The 16,444-nt window shown below is 44.1% G+C and overlaps 1 protein-coding gene across 2 annotated transcripts in view; it reads left to right on the forward strand.

Annotated features, from left to right (window-relative positions):
• The first annotated feature begins 9,066 nt into the window (after positions 1-9,066).
• UGP2 (UDP-glucose pyrophosphorylase 2) overlaps positions 9,067-16,444 on the forward strand; it is a 41,884-nt gene continuing 34,506 nt past the window's right edge. Inside the window, exon 1 of one of the 2 annotated variants that reach the window (XM_066639104.1) lies at positions 9,067-9,234. Coding sequence is in view for 1 of the 2 variants with exons in the window: in XM_066639055.1 (XP_066495152.1) it covers positions 11,795-11,813 (19 nt within the window). In the remaining variant the exon portion in view is untranslated. Of the gene's footprint in view, positions 9,235-11,151; positions 11,814-16,444 lie in introns of those variants that run through there. The other variant, XM_066639055.1, reaches the window with a different exon arrangement.

A 16,444-nucleotide genomic window follows, 5' to 3' on the forward strand; every position in this document is an offset into this window, starting at 1 on the left:
CACCATCACCACATCCTGTTGCAAGGAGTTCCACAGACCAATCACACACTGAGTAAAGAAATACTTTCTTTTGTCTGTCCTAACTCTCCCAACACTCAATTTTAGTGGATGTTCCCTGGTTCTGGTGTTATGTGAGAGTGTAAAGAGCATCTCTCTATCCACTTTATTCTTCCTGTGCATATTTTTGAATGTCTCAATCATGTTCCCCCTCAGGCACCTCTTTTCTAGGCTGAAGAGGCCCAAACGCCATAGCCTTTCCTCATTAGGAAGGTACCCCAGCCCAGTAATCATCTTAGTTGCTCTATTTTGCAGCTTTTCCATCTCCACAATGTCCTTTTTGAGATGTGGCAACCAGAACTGGACGCAATACTCCAGCTGTGGCCTTACCATCCAGCTGTGGCCTTTGTACAATGGCATTATATTAGCCACTTTGTTCTCATTACCTTTTCTAATGATCCCAAGCATAGAATTGGCCTTCTTTACTGCTACCGCACATTGGGTCGACACTTTCATCAACCTGTCCACCAACACCCCAAGATCTCTCTCCTGATCTGTCACAGACAGCTCAGAACCCATCAGCCTATATGTGAAGTTTTGATTTTTTGCCTCAATGTGCATGACTTTACACTTACTTACATTGAAACGCATCTGCCATTTTGCTGCCCATTCTGCCAGTTTGGAGAGATCCTTCTGGAGCTCTTCACAATCACTTCTGGTCTTCACCACTTGGAAAAGTTTGGTGTCGGCTGCAAACTTAGCCACCTCACTGCTCAACCCTGTCGCCAGGTCATTTATGAAGAGGTTGAAAAGCACCGGTCCCAGGACAGATCCTTGGGGCACACCGCTTTTCACCTCTCTCCCCTGATGTCTCCATCCCATCTGTAAACAGAAGCTCTGCTGTTCTTTGACTGAGTGCAGCAGTGCAGAAAGTGTCGATCTGTTCCTTATGAACCTCACCCCGTTCATTTGCCTGTGCTTGTTCCCAAGAAAAACTCCCGAGTCCCCAGTCACTTCCAGTTTCAAAATACATGTGTTTTGAGTTCAGGAAGTCCAGGAAATGCATGTTTGGTGACTTGAGTTCGAGTCTTATGAGTCACCCATCCCTGCAAATAAACAATTTGGCCAATGAAAGTTTTCTATTTCTATATTACATCTGTTGCAGCAAGATCTCCTTTAAAAGCCTTGTCTGACAAGAAGCCCTTAAAAGAGTCAAATAGCCTTCCCATATATGAAAAATTGTACCACTGTACCTGAAAATACAGAAATGAAGACTGAATACTGGGAATACTGGGAATTCCCAGCACTGGGAATAGAAATACTGTATCTGTATTTAGGATCTGTTTTTATGGATACTTTCAGGCCCATTGAGCAGATGGTAGAATGTCTAGAAAGTAAAATGCTCTTACTTAAGTCAGCTGGTGTAAAAGGAACTGGATTGTAGAACAGAGCACAGAATATCAGAAGTTTGATTTATTTAGGATACCTTAACTTTTCTTTTGCCTCCCAACTTGCATATTCAAATATGCAACCTTGATCAGTACTCAGGCCTACCTTTAATTATTCATTGTTATGCTTTTAACTAAGGGTAATGGATTTTGGATTGTTCAGGCAATCTTAATATAAGTGGTTACCTGCTTGCTTCTGAGTGCTCCTTTCAGTCTCCATGGAAAACATTCTCAGAAACTCCTCAGGACATACCTTAGGAATGTAAAATAAAATTCAAACACCAAAGTAGGGAACTGTACTTGTAGAAGACAAGTGTCATGCAGTTAAATTGATTTTCTTAATGCAAGTAGCACACAATGTCTTTGGCAAGTTCATAGTGCTCTGTTTAGCTCTGCAGTGCTCAAATTTCCTCCTGCTCTCTTGAGGCCTCCCTGCTCAAGGGTAAGGGTGTGTGCGCGCGTGCGTGTCTTTTTTTGACCTAACTAGGAGTACCCCTTTCACCTCCATCCAGCTTTAACACATTCAGTTAAGTGGTTCTATGCTTTTGTTGATAGTGCCTGTAGCCAACTGGATGGCTTCCTAATTTGAAATCCATCGGATTCCTGGAATTCTTTCTGTAGGGTGTTAAAGCATGTCTGGGGTTCATATGACCTTTGTAGAGAATACTGTCCACCAAAATGTTTTTGTTTTCTTTTACCCTTTTCTAATGTGTTTATGCCAACACATGTCAGCCTCTTTGAGAGAGCAGCATATATCAAAGCAGTTGTCTACATAAATCACTGTGGTTCCAGATAGCGGCTCAAGTGGTCCTGGATAAAAATGTTTGCAGAACAAGTCGCCTCAGCATATATTGAGCCTCAGACTAAATAGGTATTAAACAAAAATTGTTCTATGTAAACCCACTGAAAATATCTGCTCTGTCTTCTACCACAAAAGGTACAAAAAAATTGATAAAATGAAGCAGTCCCATGGATATATTAAAAGTAGATGCATTTCAGAGGTAATTGCATGTGGGATGTTATTTCTCTACCTCCTGTACCCTCTTATCTTCATAAGGACACATGTTGCAGTAGATTTTAGTACAGAACTGCAGCAAAAGAAGGGACCAAAAAAAAAATGTCAGATTGAGAGAGAGTCAGACAACTCTCGCATTGTTATACAGGGGAAGTTCTCTGCTGTAAGAATGTGAAGCTTGGTCCAGGATATTTGATATCCACACCATATACTAGCAATAGATTGATTGAAAACACAGCATGAGAAGCTGAACAATCCTGACTTATGTGCTTTCTTGAAAGTCAAGGATTGAATGTAATTAGCATTTGTGCCTGTATTTGTCATAAAAATGATGTATTCTTTATTCCCTGAATTAATAAACATACTACAAACCACTTGAGATCACTCCTGGAAGGCAAAACAGATGTGCACACAGATGATCTAGCTTTATGTGAGACATGACGTGTACATATAATTGCCAAGTACACATCATAATATTATACTCCTCGCTTCAAAGCCTCCCTGAATGGAATTTCTTCTTTCACCAGCCAGGATTCAAAATGTGATGCTGTCCAGTAAAACAAACACAAGAACAGACAAATTGTTTTTCATATCTCTACACATTGACCTGCTGTGACATTTTCTCAGGGAGAAAATTAGGGAATGTTCATAGGGTTTTAGGATCAGTACAGTACATATGAGCAGGTGCTCCAGTCTGGTCCCCTGATAATTACAGGCCTTGAAGATGTAGGGAGTGCTATGAGCTTTGGCCCAGCTAAATGCTCTAAACTGCATCTTGTGATGCCACTGTAGGTTTTACAAGGAGGTTATTCTTGTGGAGAAAAAATTTGCTCCTCAGGATTCCTAGAACTTTTGCTCCAGGCAAATTGGAGCTGTTCAATCCTCAACTCTGCTCAGGACAACTACAACTTGCCAGGAGTATTCCAGACCAGCACTGGTTCCCGAATCTCTTGCAGCTACTAACTAGAAAACATTCTGCCTCTTTTGGATAGGATTAAACTTCCTCCACAGGATGAGGCTTATAGCTTGGGGTACACCTGCACCTCTGCATTGCTGCTGGATGTGCACCCATGGATCCTTTCTCATCAACTTAGGTTGGTAAAACAGCTCGAAACAGATGCTTCCCACAGGCAAAGATTTGTGATGAATCATTCCCACTCTGATAGTATGTGGTAACATATTTGTATGTATTAAAATAATTTTTAAAAATTAATCATCCACACTCTGGTTAACCTGTCACACAACTATTGCAATCAGCTCTGTGTGGGGTTCAGAAAATACTATGAAGGTGGCTTTGAAAATGGCTTAGAAGTTTTCAGTTAGTGTACAAAGCTTCAACCTGCCTCTTGACAGGAACAGGCCATAGGGAGTGTAATACTCCGCTCCTGACTTCCAATTAGTTTTCAGGCCTAGTTCAAAATGATGGTCTGCACTGCAGGCTGCATAAAGTCTGCAGGCTGCTTTCATTAGAATAGCAATTTTCAGCCTTTTTCATCTCATGGCACACTGACACAGTGCTAAAATTGTCAAGATTTTTGACAATTGACAAGGCACACGATTCTGCTTGGTAGGGGGCTCACATCCCTCAATGGCTCTACTGTTGACCCAAACGCCCAAAGTACGCCTGCAGACAATTCATAGCACACCAATGTACCATGGCACACTGGTTGAAAACAGATGCCCTAGAGTGCCCCCTCCCATAAGTACCTCCAAATCACTTATGGATGTGGGCTGTAAAGAGATTGTTGGGGTGGCCTTCCATTGGGTGGCTCTTTTGCTGTAAAAATCAGATCTCCCCCCACGAAATCTGATTTTTACAGCAAAAGAGCAACCCAATGGAAGGCCACCCCAAGTCACTCGGACAGACACAGGATCTAAACCAGGGGTGCCCAAACCCCGGCCCTGGGGCCACTTGCGGCCCTCAAGGCCTCTCTATGCGGCCCTCAGGGAGCCCCTAGTCTCCAATGAGCCTCTGGCCCTCCGGAGATTTGTTGGAGCCCACACTGGTCCAACGCAACTGCTCTCAACGTGAGGGCAACTGTTTGGCCTCTCGCGTGAGCTGTGGGATGAGGGCTCCCTCCACTGCTTGTTGTTTCACGTCTGTGATGCAGCAGCAGCAGCAAAGGAAAGGCCAGCCTTGCTTTGTGCAAGGCCCTTTATAGGCCTTGATCTATTACAAGACCTTCATTCATTCATATAAGTTCATCTTTAATATATTCATTTATGTAAATTTATTTAAATTTGAAATGTAAATTAATTCGGCCCCCGACACGGTGTCAGAGAGATGATGTGGCCCTCCTGCCAAAAACTTTGGACACCCCTGATCTAAACCAACATGCCTGGTGCCATATTGTTAGTTTAGCCTTAATTTTAATTGAAAAAAATGGAACACTATCAAATCTCAGCAAGAGATTGGGTTAGAATTATTTAAGAAACTGACCACTGTGCTGCTAAGTCAATTTGAGTGGAAGCAGAAATATGTACTTCTTTTAAAGGACATCATCAAGAAGAGAGACAGCAGTTCAGTACCCTGCCTATACTATCATTGCCAAAACAAAAAATATTTCCTTTTGAGTCAGCAATTCAAGTTGCTGTTCCACAAAAAGGTTTCTGCAATGTAGCAATGCCCAAGCACATCATAAAGACACAATGGAGTGGCTTGTAGGATTCATAAATAAGATATTCCACCTACTAGAGCAAACCTGCCTCAGGCACAAGACAAGTCATTCTGGGCTAGTGCCTACTGCCAAATATAAAGGCTTTCAGAAGTCTTCACTCCTTGGGGAAGAAGTTATATTCTGATAATTCCTGCTAAGTACTGGTCAGGGCTGTGTGTTGCATTCAGGTACAGTGAATTAACTGTTCACTGGCTCCTTAAAGACATTGCAAATTCCAGACATCATCTTCCATCTTTTTCCTTTGGCCTAGGAGAGACTATGTTGGAGATCAACATTAGGATCCCCGAGTTGTGTATAGAACCCAGTTAATAAATGTGTTGTTATCAACTCTTGTGTAGTTCCAGAACTGGGGGCCAAATTACATGTTATGTTAAGTATTCCATCAGAGCTGAAAAAACAACCCTCTTTTTTTAGCCCATCTCTGCGCAGCCCACAGGTATACACATTTGATCCCTGTTGCGTTTATCCAACTTTGGGTACAAATGGCTTAAAAAGGAGTCACAGGGGGGTTGACAAACTGGGACTTTGGTGTAGAATGAAAAGCCTTTAACCCTTTGCTTCCATCGTGGTCCTGATCTACATCCCCCCTGCAACTGGGGAGAGGAGAAAGTTGTCAATTGTCCCTCTCTAAATTCGTTGTTACAGTTATTGTGTTTACTCGTCACATTTTTTCCTATTGTACAATCAAAGCCTCTTCAAAACTGGTTCTAGAACAAGACTGTCAGTCTCTCCTTTTTGCTACTGTAGAAAGTCCCACTTTTGTGAATACAGCTGCCATCATAGCAGCTGCAAATACAGTTTGCTCCATAGTTGTTCCTCCAGTGAGGAAGATGCTTCTCTAGCTGCCTCTGCCTCTTGATCTCTTCTCACTGTTCAATCTGTACCTTGTTTGAAGGGGTGGTCCACCAAACTGCCATACCATGCATTGCTGTCCAAACACTGCAAGCAGAACTGCTTCACAGTCAACATGCACAGTGTTGTAAATGTTCCTTGACCCCTTGCTGGGACCATGCAGTGAGGTGAGACCAGCAGTAGCTAAGGTCTCACAGGGTGAATAAAAACAAAATGGTCAACTGCTTGCTAAGCCAGCAAGGAACTACAATATAACATTTCCTCCAATAAAAATTGCTTGTTTAACCTGTTGATAACATTGCTATTGTTAGTATATAAAACACAATAAGTAATCATGAGGATGCAATTCACAACACACTTTCCTGGGAGTAAATCGAATCAAATGTAATAGGTCTGCCCCCTGAACAGACACCCACTGGACTGCATTGTGAAATTGTCTGCAACTGAGGGCACAACCCTAACCAGATCTACTCAGAACTAAATCCTATTTTGTTCAATAGGGCTTACTCTCAGGAAAGTGTGGTTAGGATTGCAGCCATAATCTGGCCCACAAGCTCCCCAAGTTATGGATATCCAAGTTACAGACAGCTGTGTTGCTCCAGTCACACAGGCACAGCCTGTCTGTTATGGTTCAGATCTCTGGAAAAGAACCAGTACATATGTTGGGGACAGGGTGCAACCCCTTATGTCAGTGCTTTCCAACACTGACTTAAAGGCAATGCAGCTCTGAGGTAAGGGAACAAACATTCCCTTACTTTGAGGCCTCCGTGAGTGACACCCAACTGTAGGAGGCAGCACACATCCTATTGGCACCACTATGCCAGTGCTGGAAAGTACTGACATAAGGAGTTTAGGATTTTGCCCTTAGCGTATATACTCTAGAGCAGTGTTTCTCAAACTGTGGGTTGGGACCCACTAGGTGGCTCACGAGCCAATTTCAGGTGGGTCCCCATTCATTTCAATATTTTATTTTTAATATATTAGACTTAATGCTACCATACTGTATCTGGGAAAAAGTTACCGTTCTGTCCTTTTAACAGGCTACTATGTACATTCTTTTAACAATGATAGTCAATGGGACTTACTCCTGGGTGGGTAGGATTGCAGCCTAGGATTGTTAAAAATTTTCCTGCTTGATGATGTCACTTATTATTAACAGTATTTATATACAGCTTTTCAACTAAAAGTTCACAAAGCGGTTTACAGAGAAAAATCAAATAACTAAATGGCTCCCTGTCCCAAAAGGGCTCACAATCTAAGATCTGATCATGACATCACTTCCAGTGGGTTCTGACAGATTCTCAATCTAAAAAAGTGGGTCCCAGTGCCAAACACCTGAGAACCTCTGCTCTAGAGTCTTTATGAGACTATTCCCAATTGAAATCAGAAATGACACACCTGTGTTTTGATAAAGAATATTTATATACAGTACCATTTTCCCCACAAAAAGTTCACACAGGGATTTACATAGCAAAATAAATGGTTATCTACCCACAAAGGGCTCACAGTTTACAAAGAAAAATACACGAGATACTAGCAACAGCCTCTAGAAAAGATGCCATGCTGGGTTGAAGAGGGACAATTGCTCTTCACCAGTGATTTTCAACCTTTTTCATCTCACAGCACACTGACAAGGCGCTCAAATTGTCAAGGCACACCAGCAGGTTTTTGGCAATTGACGGCACACCATTCTGCCAGTGGGGGGCTGACATTCCCCATTGGCTCCACTAATATATGACCTTCCCCCAAATTCCCAAGGCACACCTACGGACCATTTGTGGCACACCAATGTGCCATGGCACACAGGTTGAAAATGGCTTCTCTTCACCTTCTAAGAGAACATCACTTTAAAGGGAGTCTCTTTGCTCAGTTAGCAGGGGAGTAACTAACATAAGAACAAAACAGCCCTGCTGGATCAGGCCAAAGGCGCATTTAGTTCAACTTCTGTATCTCACAGTGAGCACACAAGACAACAAGAGACTTGCATTCTGGTGCTCTCTCTTGCAGCTGGCATTCTAAGTTGCCTGCTTCTAAAATCAGGAGGTTGCAAAAACCCATCACCGCTTGTAACCTGTGATGGACTTTTACTCCAGAAATTTGTCCAATCCCCTTTTAAAGCCACCCAGGCCAGATGCCAGCATCAACATAGCCTGTGGAACTCCTTGCCACAGGTTAACTACACACAGGGTAGAGAGATATTTTTTCATCTGTCCTAACTCTCTCAGCACTAAATTTTAGTGGCTGTCCCCTGGTTCTGGTGTGGTATGAAAAGGAAAAGAGCACCCCCCTATCCACTGCCACATCCTGTGACAAGGAGTTTCACAGGCGCTCAATTTTATTGGCTGTCCCGTTTCTAGTGTTGTGCGAGAGGGAAAAGAGCATTCACTCTATCCATTGCCACATCTTGTGGCAGGGAATTCCACAGACACTCAATTTTAGTGGCTGTCCTGTTTCTAGCATTGTGCGAGGGAAAAGAGCATCCCCCTATCTACCGCCACATCCTGGGGCAGGGAGTTCCACAGGCACTCAGTTTTAGTGGCCGTCCCCTGGTTCTGGTGTGGTGTGAGAGGGAAAAGAGCAGCCCCCTACCCACTTTATCCAAACCCTGGCATAACTCTGTGTGTCTCAATCCTGCCCCCCAGCCCCAGGTGCCCTTCTTCTAGACTGAAGAGGAAGGAACCCTTCTCCTGGATGGTGAGAATCCTCTCTCGACGTGCATATTCTGGAGACGAAGATGGAGGCGGGCTCCTCCCTAGGCGCATGATCTTGGCCAATCCACGTGAAACACGGAGCTGCAACGCGGGGATACAGGCCGGGTCCTCCTAGTTCGCGCCCCATAGGCGAAGCAATCATTTCTTGGGGGGGGGCGCGCGCATTCCCTGCTAGCCCTTCATCTGAAGACGCTGGCCGTGCAGGGAAAGCGAGCAGCCGTCTGCTCAGCAGCAAGAATGGAACCCCGCGCCCCCCTCCTCCCCCCCCTGCTGCCGCTGCAGGCTCCCCGCCTCTCTCGGCACGTGACGAGCGGCAGGCAATCCCGGCGCGCGCAGCTGCAGAGAGCGTCCCGGGCTCGGGCCGCCAGTCAGAGCGCGCGTCAGCACTTCCGCTGGGGAGGCTAGCCTGCTACGGCGTCACCTCCCTGGGGGGGTGGGAGGAGAGTGAGGCTCCTCTTGTGAAACACACCGTAAAAGCAGTCTCGCCCCTCCCCCGCCCCCTCAGCCCTCCCCACTGCCTGAGGATATAATAGGTGGGTAATAGCTGCTGGCTTTGCAAAGGCGGGTGAGTGGTGGCTTCTGCAGCACGCGCGCCTCTGTGCTTGCAGCTCTGGAAGCCCAGCGAGGCTTTTGCACGCGTGGTGTGTGTGTGTGGGGAGGGGGTTGCAAAAGCAGGAGGCGGGGGACGTGTTGCAGTAGCACTCTGCCCCGAAGCCCGCCCGCCCCCCTGCCAGTGGCGCTTCATGCTCTTGTGCTGTTATTTTTGCTTGCAGCTCAGCGGTTTTCCCCTGGGTGACCTCCCCGCAGCGTCCCGCCTTCCCCTCCCCCCTCATTGCCGACGCCTGCCTGGAGGAGGTGGAGTTGAAAAAGCAAAAGAAACTCCTGCTCCGGGGAAGGAGGGAGGGCTGGGGCCACATAACCTGGCAGGGAGGTGCAAAGAAAGAGCCACCCAACGCTGGCTTTCCTCCTGCCTGGGCAATCCCCGTTGGTGGGAGCGGGTGCAACGCCTTCTTTTCCTTTCCCCCTTGCTTAACTCTGGGGTAGGGAAAGAAAGACGTCATTCTGTGTTTCCTCACCCAAGCCAGCTGGTGTGTTTGTGTAGCAACTCAATGGAGATCCACACGTTTCCTCCCCACCGCTCTCCCAGGCTCTTTTGTGAGCCCCTCAATGACTGCACCATCCTAGACATGTCTACTCAGAAGTAAGTCCTGTTGTATTCGATGGGGCTTACTCTCAGGAAAGTGTGGAAAGGATTGCAACCCACTCCTAGGCATGTCTACTCCTAGGCATGTCTAACAACCCACTCCTAGGCATGTCTACAGAGAAGCAAGTCCCATTATAATCAATGGGGCTTACTCCCAGGAAAGTGGATAGGATTGGGTTTTAAGTGACCCTAGTGAGTGCCCAATCCTATCCAACAGGGCTGATGCAGCTACAATGCAGTCCCGAGGTGAGGGAACAAACATTCCCTTACCTTGAGGAGACCTCCATGGCTACCCCCCCATTGCAGGATGCAGTGCATCCGCTGTTGGCACAGCTGTGTTGGCACTGGAAAGTTGGATAGGATTGGACCCTGAGCTATTGGACTTCTCACCTCTCTCTCCTCTGGCTGTGGAAGGCTGTGCATTTTCTGTATCCAAGAAAATGGGACCTGCTATTTGACCTGCTGGGAGCTGTTGTGAGGAAAGGAGCATATGAGGACTGTCCAAGACATGCACAGTAGATGCAGGAACTGTGTGGAATAGTCCCCTCTTTCCCCCAGCAACTAGCAAAACCCACCTTTATGTTGCCTTGGTAGAGGAGTCTGGCTTTAAAACTGCAGCACACAAGTAACCCCAATGGGAATCTTGGTCAGCTCTTACTCCAAACCTCCAAACCACCAAAATTTTTTCCTAATCTCTTTGTTGTACCCCCCTCTCCTCCCTTTCTGCCCTATCGTCAGTCTTGGGCGCCTGAGGAGAGGTGCCTAATATAAGGGGAAAATCCTGCTACAGCCCCCCTTTAGTGACAAGGAGACTTGCAAGTAAGCGCGCATAGGATTAGGGGCAGATTGAACCCACCACCACCACCAACTCGTCTGTACTGTATTCTGTTCCACCCAGCCCTTGCAAGGCAAGTTTGCTCAGGAGTGGCTTGCCCATGCCTACTTAGAAGCAAGTCCCATTATAGGCATTGGAGCATACCCCCAGGTAAGTAGGATTGCAACCATACGATTGCAACCGCAGTTTCTGCGGAACCCACTTCCCGGGTGAGTAAGCGTCGAACTGCAGCGCGAATGGCGCAAGAGTAGCTACTACCAGGAAAACAGCAGCCAGCCCCCCCCCCCCGGCACTGAGCTCACTGTTCTGCCTGATTTCCCTTCCCTGAAACGAGGGGTGGGAAGGAGTTCGAAGCATCCACGCCTATGCGCCCTCCTTCCCCCAGCTGGCACATGGGGAAGGGAGCCGAGTCCGTGCAATCCAAGCAGTCTTCTGAGAAGCGAACTGCTTTGGGGAGAGGGGTGGTCGGGAGAGACCGAGAGCACAGTTCCTTGGCTGGCGGAGAGCAGCAGCCCACCCGCCCGCTGGGGGGTTTCCTGGGGAACCTGCCATTGCAACGAGGCTGCAGTGAATGGTCGGGAAGGAAGAGGATTGGGAAAGCGGCGCGAGCCACCCCCGCCTGTGCTGCTGCAACCCGGCACTGGAGGGAGAGGAGGGGACCCAATCTCAGACCCGCCTCTTTCATTGATGGAATACATTCTTGTGGTTTTTATCTCCTGTAACTCCTTTGCCCCAGACATTGATTTCCCAGGGCAGATGCAGAGAGGAGCAGGGAAGCATCGAATCCTGTAGACTTCCTTCTGTTGGCTTTTTTTTTTGGGGGGGGGTAGTCTATTTTTGAGATTTTATATTTTTTAAGGAAACCGTTTGGATTGTTGATACTTTATAAGTTTAACCACAACTAGTGAAACTGCTGATACAAGGAAGCGGGTGGCAAGAAAACGATTTCGTTTTTCCAAGCTTGCGTAATTTTTTGGGGGGGTGGGGGGTGGCTAGAGGGCCTTAAATTTTCTATATTTATAAGCAAGAGTATTTATTTTCATAAAGATACAAAATGTCGTCATTTGCAAAAGGTAACTAATGTTTCATTTCTTAAAATGTCTTTAAAGCTGCATGCCTATATATATGTGTGTGTGTGTGTGTGTTTTAATAGTGTTTTGCTTCCCCAGGCAGTGGTTGCAGATATACAGTGACGATAGAAGGAGGGGGCATTGAAAGGGGGTATCAGTTGAAATATCCTTCCCTAGTTGTTCTGTGGGGTTGCTCAGGTGATAGCCTTTCCAGCTTGCTCCCTCAGCCTGTGTGTGAGGGGGCCTTTTCTTTTCCTTAAATACATAGAAACTGTGAAACCAGACTGAGGCAGTTGTAGCAGCTGGTTCTGAAACCTGCAAATTACAGAACTGTTCTGTATTTTAGTAGAGCGACTGTCCGAATTTGTTACCTGACCTTTCTGTTATTAAATAGGGTAATGGATGGGCTTTCGACCCATTGCCTGGCTGTCTAATGGTTCAGGTAAATTTTGCCATGAGATTCTTCTGGTAGGTTATGGCTGTCTCCTTTCACTGTGTCTGTGTACGTGGTCTGACTTTCAGAATCATCTATTGCGAAACAGAATAGCCTGTAAGAGGTCACTTTCAGAAAGCCTGAGGCTTTGATGCATTACTGTGGCATTTTTTTTTAAGGAAATGATTCTTTCAGCATTGTGTTTATTTTTTACATGGAACTTGATTGTATACTACAGGATGCCAAAGAAGCTTGTTAATAGAAGTACTGTACTGTACAGTACTTATCTAGTTTTATAGATTAGATTTTCAGCACCAGTATATAAATTGTGCTAAACACTTTAACTTTGTATTCTTGATGCTGTTTACAGTTGTGCAGGGTGATTATATGTGCTGCTTGTAGAAACAGTCTAACACCCCCCCCCCCCCCCCCCCCCGCAGGAGAGCTATCAGCAGAGGTGAAGCAATTATCTTGAACTGTGCAGCCTGAAAGTGATCTAGCTAATCAACTCTGCAACAGCAGAGAGATTATAAACACTTCTTTTTAAGTGTACAATATGTTGTAATTTTAAAGCCTAATACCAGAGAAGGCCATTTTGCATAAAAATGGTTTCACTTATGTTTCTCAGACTGTTAGTTTTAATAAGAGAACAAGCAAGTTTGATAACTCTTAGAACTGGGTTGGAATCTAAATATATATTACAATTATAATTGCTTAAGAACTTGGAAACGCCCCTTTCTGTTCTTCCAGAGGGGTAGCTACTTCAGTTTGTTGCAACAAAAACAAGTGTTCTGAAGCTCCTTAAAGATTAGCAAGTTTATTTCAGCATAACCTTTTGTGGGTTACACCATGAGTTGCATCAAAAAGCTTATGCTGAATAAATTGGTTGGTTTTTAAGGTGCTGCAAGACTCTTCGTTGTTATCCCTTCTATTTTGCCAGCTTTGCATAGTGTTTCCCTGTTTACTGATAATTTCCAGGATGATAATGAGGTATGCATACATCACAAACTTACTTTTTGCGAATGTCCAAACTGTTAACTTCAACAAAAAATTGCTTCAGACAGTCTCATGATTAGTCAGATTTTAACTTCCTTAAATGCAGTTTATTATCATAAAAACAAAATAGATCTCTAGCTGAATACATAGTAGCTCACAGGATTCTATAGGCTAAAATGTAGACCATACCCAAAATATAGCTTTATCAACCAAACTTGTGGAGAAGTATATCGAATCTTAATATGTTTGGAACAAAGTATCCTTCTCTCCCAGTAGATTTTAGGCTTTAAAAAATGTACTGCTGTTTAAAGTTCAGTAACTGTAGTGCATTCTTTGAAATCAGTGTTCTTAACAAATAAACAGTGGTTTAATAAGCCACTGTTAACGTGCTAGATAGCCATTATCATTAACAGCACTTATAGCATGGTAGCACATGGCCCATATGTGCACTTTCAGTTCCTTAACAAGCTTAAAATATGCTTAAAACCTATGTGTTTTTCTATGCAGGACTGTATCTTGTATATCTGTAAAAAATTGGTTTAGTTTTTACTTTTTTTCTATGTACTTTTGAGGAAATTTTTGTAACTTCTATAACATTTTTAAAACTTGCACCATGACTCCCTCCTGTGCTGAGCCCTTGTAAATCACATTTTCACATACATATTTTTTTTTATGAGTAAGTTCGAACCAAATTCAAATATATTCAGGGTATTCACCTCTCTGTTTTTTTATAGGTTAATTTTTTTTTCCTAGAATGACAATTTATTTCAGATTTCATATTTATCTATTTCTTTCTGCTAAAGCATTTTAGGATAATTAACTTGATGGAGAGTTAACTAGCATTGGACTTGGATGCATGTATCAGGGTGACTTGGATTTGGTAGTCGGATAGTGCATTGGACAGTGAAGTGGTTTTATTGGGTGAAAAGTATTGGTAGTTTATCCCTTATTTATTGCTTATCTTTATGTGCTAAACCAGTAGCCAGCAAACTGCAGCCTGCAGGCTGGATCCTGTGTGTTGGAAGAGCCCCCCTGGGCACAGAGCTATCTGCTCTGTGCTGCAACCTCCAATCTTTGCAGCTGATCTCAGAAACATAAACTGGGACGCTGCAGCCCATTGCCCCAGCAGGCTCTGCACCCTAATGGATGGATGTGGCTGCCCATCGTGAGTTTCTGAGATTGGCTGGAAAGATAGGAGGCAGTGGCACGGAACAGAAAGCACTGCACCTGGACAGCTTTTCCAGCACACAGCGGTTCACGGTTTGGATATGTCTGTGCTAAACAATAAGAGGACTGTCATGGCTGAATTCAAAAAAATGGCAAAAATCTGTTCAATTCCAGAACTTTTGGCTTTCAGTCCAAAGACATTTGGAATTAGGATTTACCTTGTAACTTACAGTATTAACAAATTTCTGGATATGATTCTTTATAGATTAGTCCCATTCTGTTGGATGGAAACTAATGTGGCCAAAGCAGTAGTAAAGCTGCAGTTGGAAATAATATAAGTAGTATTGGACACTCGTCTCTATTTCAGTGGGACAGAGTTAGACACCTGCTTAATTCTTTTACAAAATCAATACAACATAAAACTGCTTAATTTGGGATAGATAATGCCCAAAGTTCTTTTCAAATTCCTTATTCACAGTCAGATTACATCAATATTTTCTACATGGACAAAATGTCCTCTTGGACAGATAATCAAGTCTGAGATCACACAAGTACGACGTCAAACTGTTTGCCCAACCTAAAGTGTTTACTCAAGCCATGACTAAATGGGTTCCTATGTAAAGGAATATCTGCTAATGTGTCATACTGCTGGAAGAGAGGAATAACCATCTTTCTTCTTTCGCTGAACACTTTTAAAGGCATATGCAAGAAAGAGCACATTCTTGATAGAATGCAATGACAATCAACAACTGGCTGTGCATAGCATTTCATTTGAGAGTAGCAACACTACTACGTTCCCTTATAGTACTCGTGAATACTTCACCTGAGGGAAATAGGTGCTTCTAGTTGGGAAAGATTCCTTTATCTTCTCTGTTATAATGATGGATTTTAAAAGGTGTGATAATGTGGATTATGCAATATGGCAGGGGTCTCTAAACTTTTTGGCCAGAGGGCCACATCAAATATCTGGTGTGGTATGGAAGGCCGGAAAAAAAAATTTAAATTTAAAATTTAAATAAATAAATTAGAAATTGAACTTAGGTGAGTGAATAAATGAATAAATGTGCTCATTCATTCAACCTCTCTGGCCCTCAGAACACCCTCCAGACACAATCAGAGCACAGTTCTGGTCATGTTCAGTTGAGTGGGCCAGAGGCTTTCAGGGGACAAGAGGTTGGCTGCGGGCCAGAAGGAGGCTTGCTACGGGCTGCATTTGGCCCCCGGGCTGGGGTTTGGAGACCCCTGCAATATGGATAGGTGAAGTGAAATTCCAATTTGTATATAGAATTTGGGGATGCTTGTAGATGCAGAAGTTCACATTATTACTAGGTACTTGTTTTATTAAAAAAAAATTATCAAGGTAGACCTGGATGTACTGCTGAAAATAGACACATTGCCTATCTTAATTTTAGATATTGCCACTCTATCATCATGGCAGTAAGACATAACAATATGGAGGAAGGGCATAAATTTCATTTTATACATAGGACAGTGGTTCTCAAACGTTTAGCACTAGGACCCACTTTTGAGAATGACAGTCTGTTCGGGACCCACCGGAAGTGATGTCATTAACCTGGAAGTTATGTCATAGCTGAAAGTGACATCATCAAGCAGGAAGTGCTTTCCTGAAAATGCAACAAGCACTGAAATTGCCTGTGGCAAGCACTGAAATTGTGCCATTTTCCCTAGTTAGGCAGGCTACAAATACATTAAAATGAATAATTAAAGATAATTAAACAAATAATTAAATAAGAGGTTATGGGGAAACCAGCCCTGTTCCACCATGTGAATTCTCTCTGTAGCCTAGCTGCAAACACCTCAACCTCCCCCCCCAAAAAAACCATAAGATTTTTCAGCCCTACCCACTGTCCAGTTAAATTTAATTTCTTATATTTAAGCCAGTTCAGTGCAATTTGGAACAAAATCAATTTTAAATCCAACATGTTTTTTGTTTGGGTTGGATTGAGATTCAAAGCTTTCCTCTAAACAGCATTTAAAACTCAGAATGATGAGGAGAGGAAATGAGACTCCACTGTGT

This window comes from Tiliqua scincoides, chromosome 1 (assembly GCF_035046505.1).
Source record: "Tiliqua scincoides isolate rTilSci1 chromosome 1, rTilSci1.hap2, whole genome shotgun sequence".
Taxonomy (NCBI): Eukaryota; Metazoa; Chordata; class Lepidosauria; order Squamata; family Scincidae; genus Tiliqua; species Tiliqua scincoides.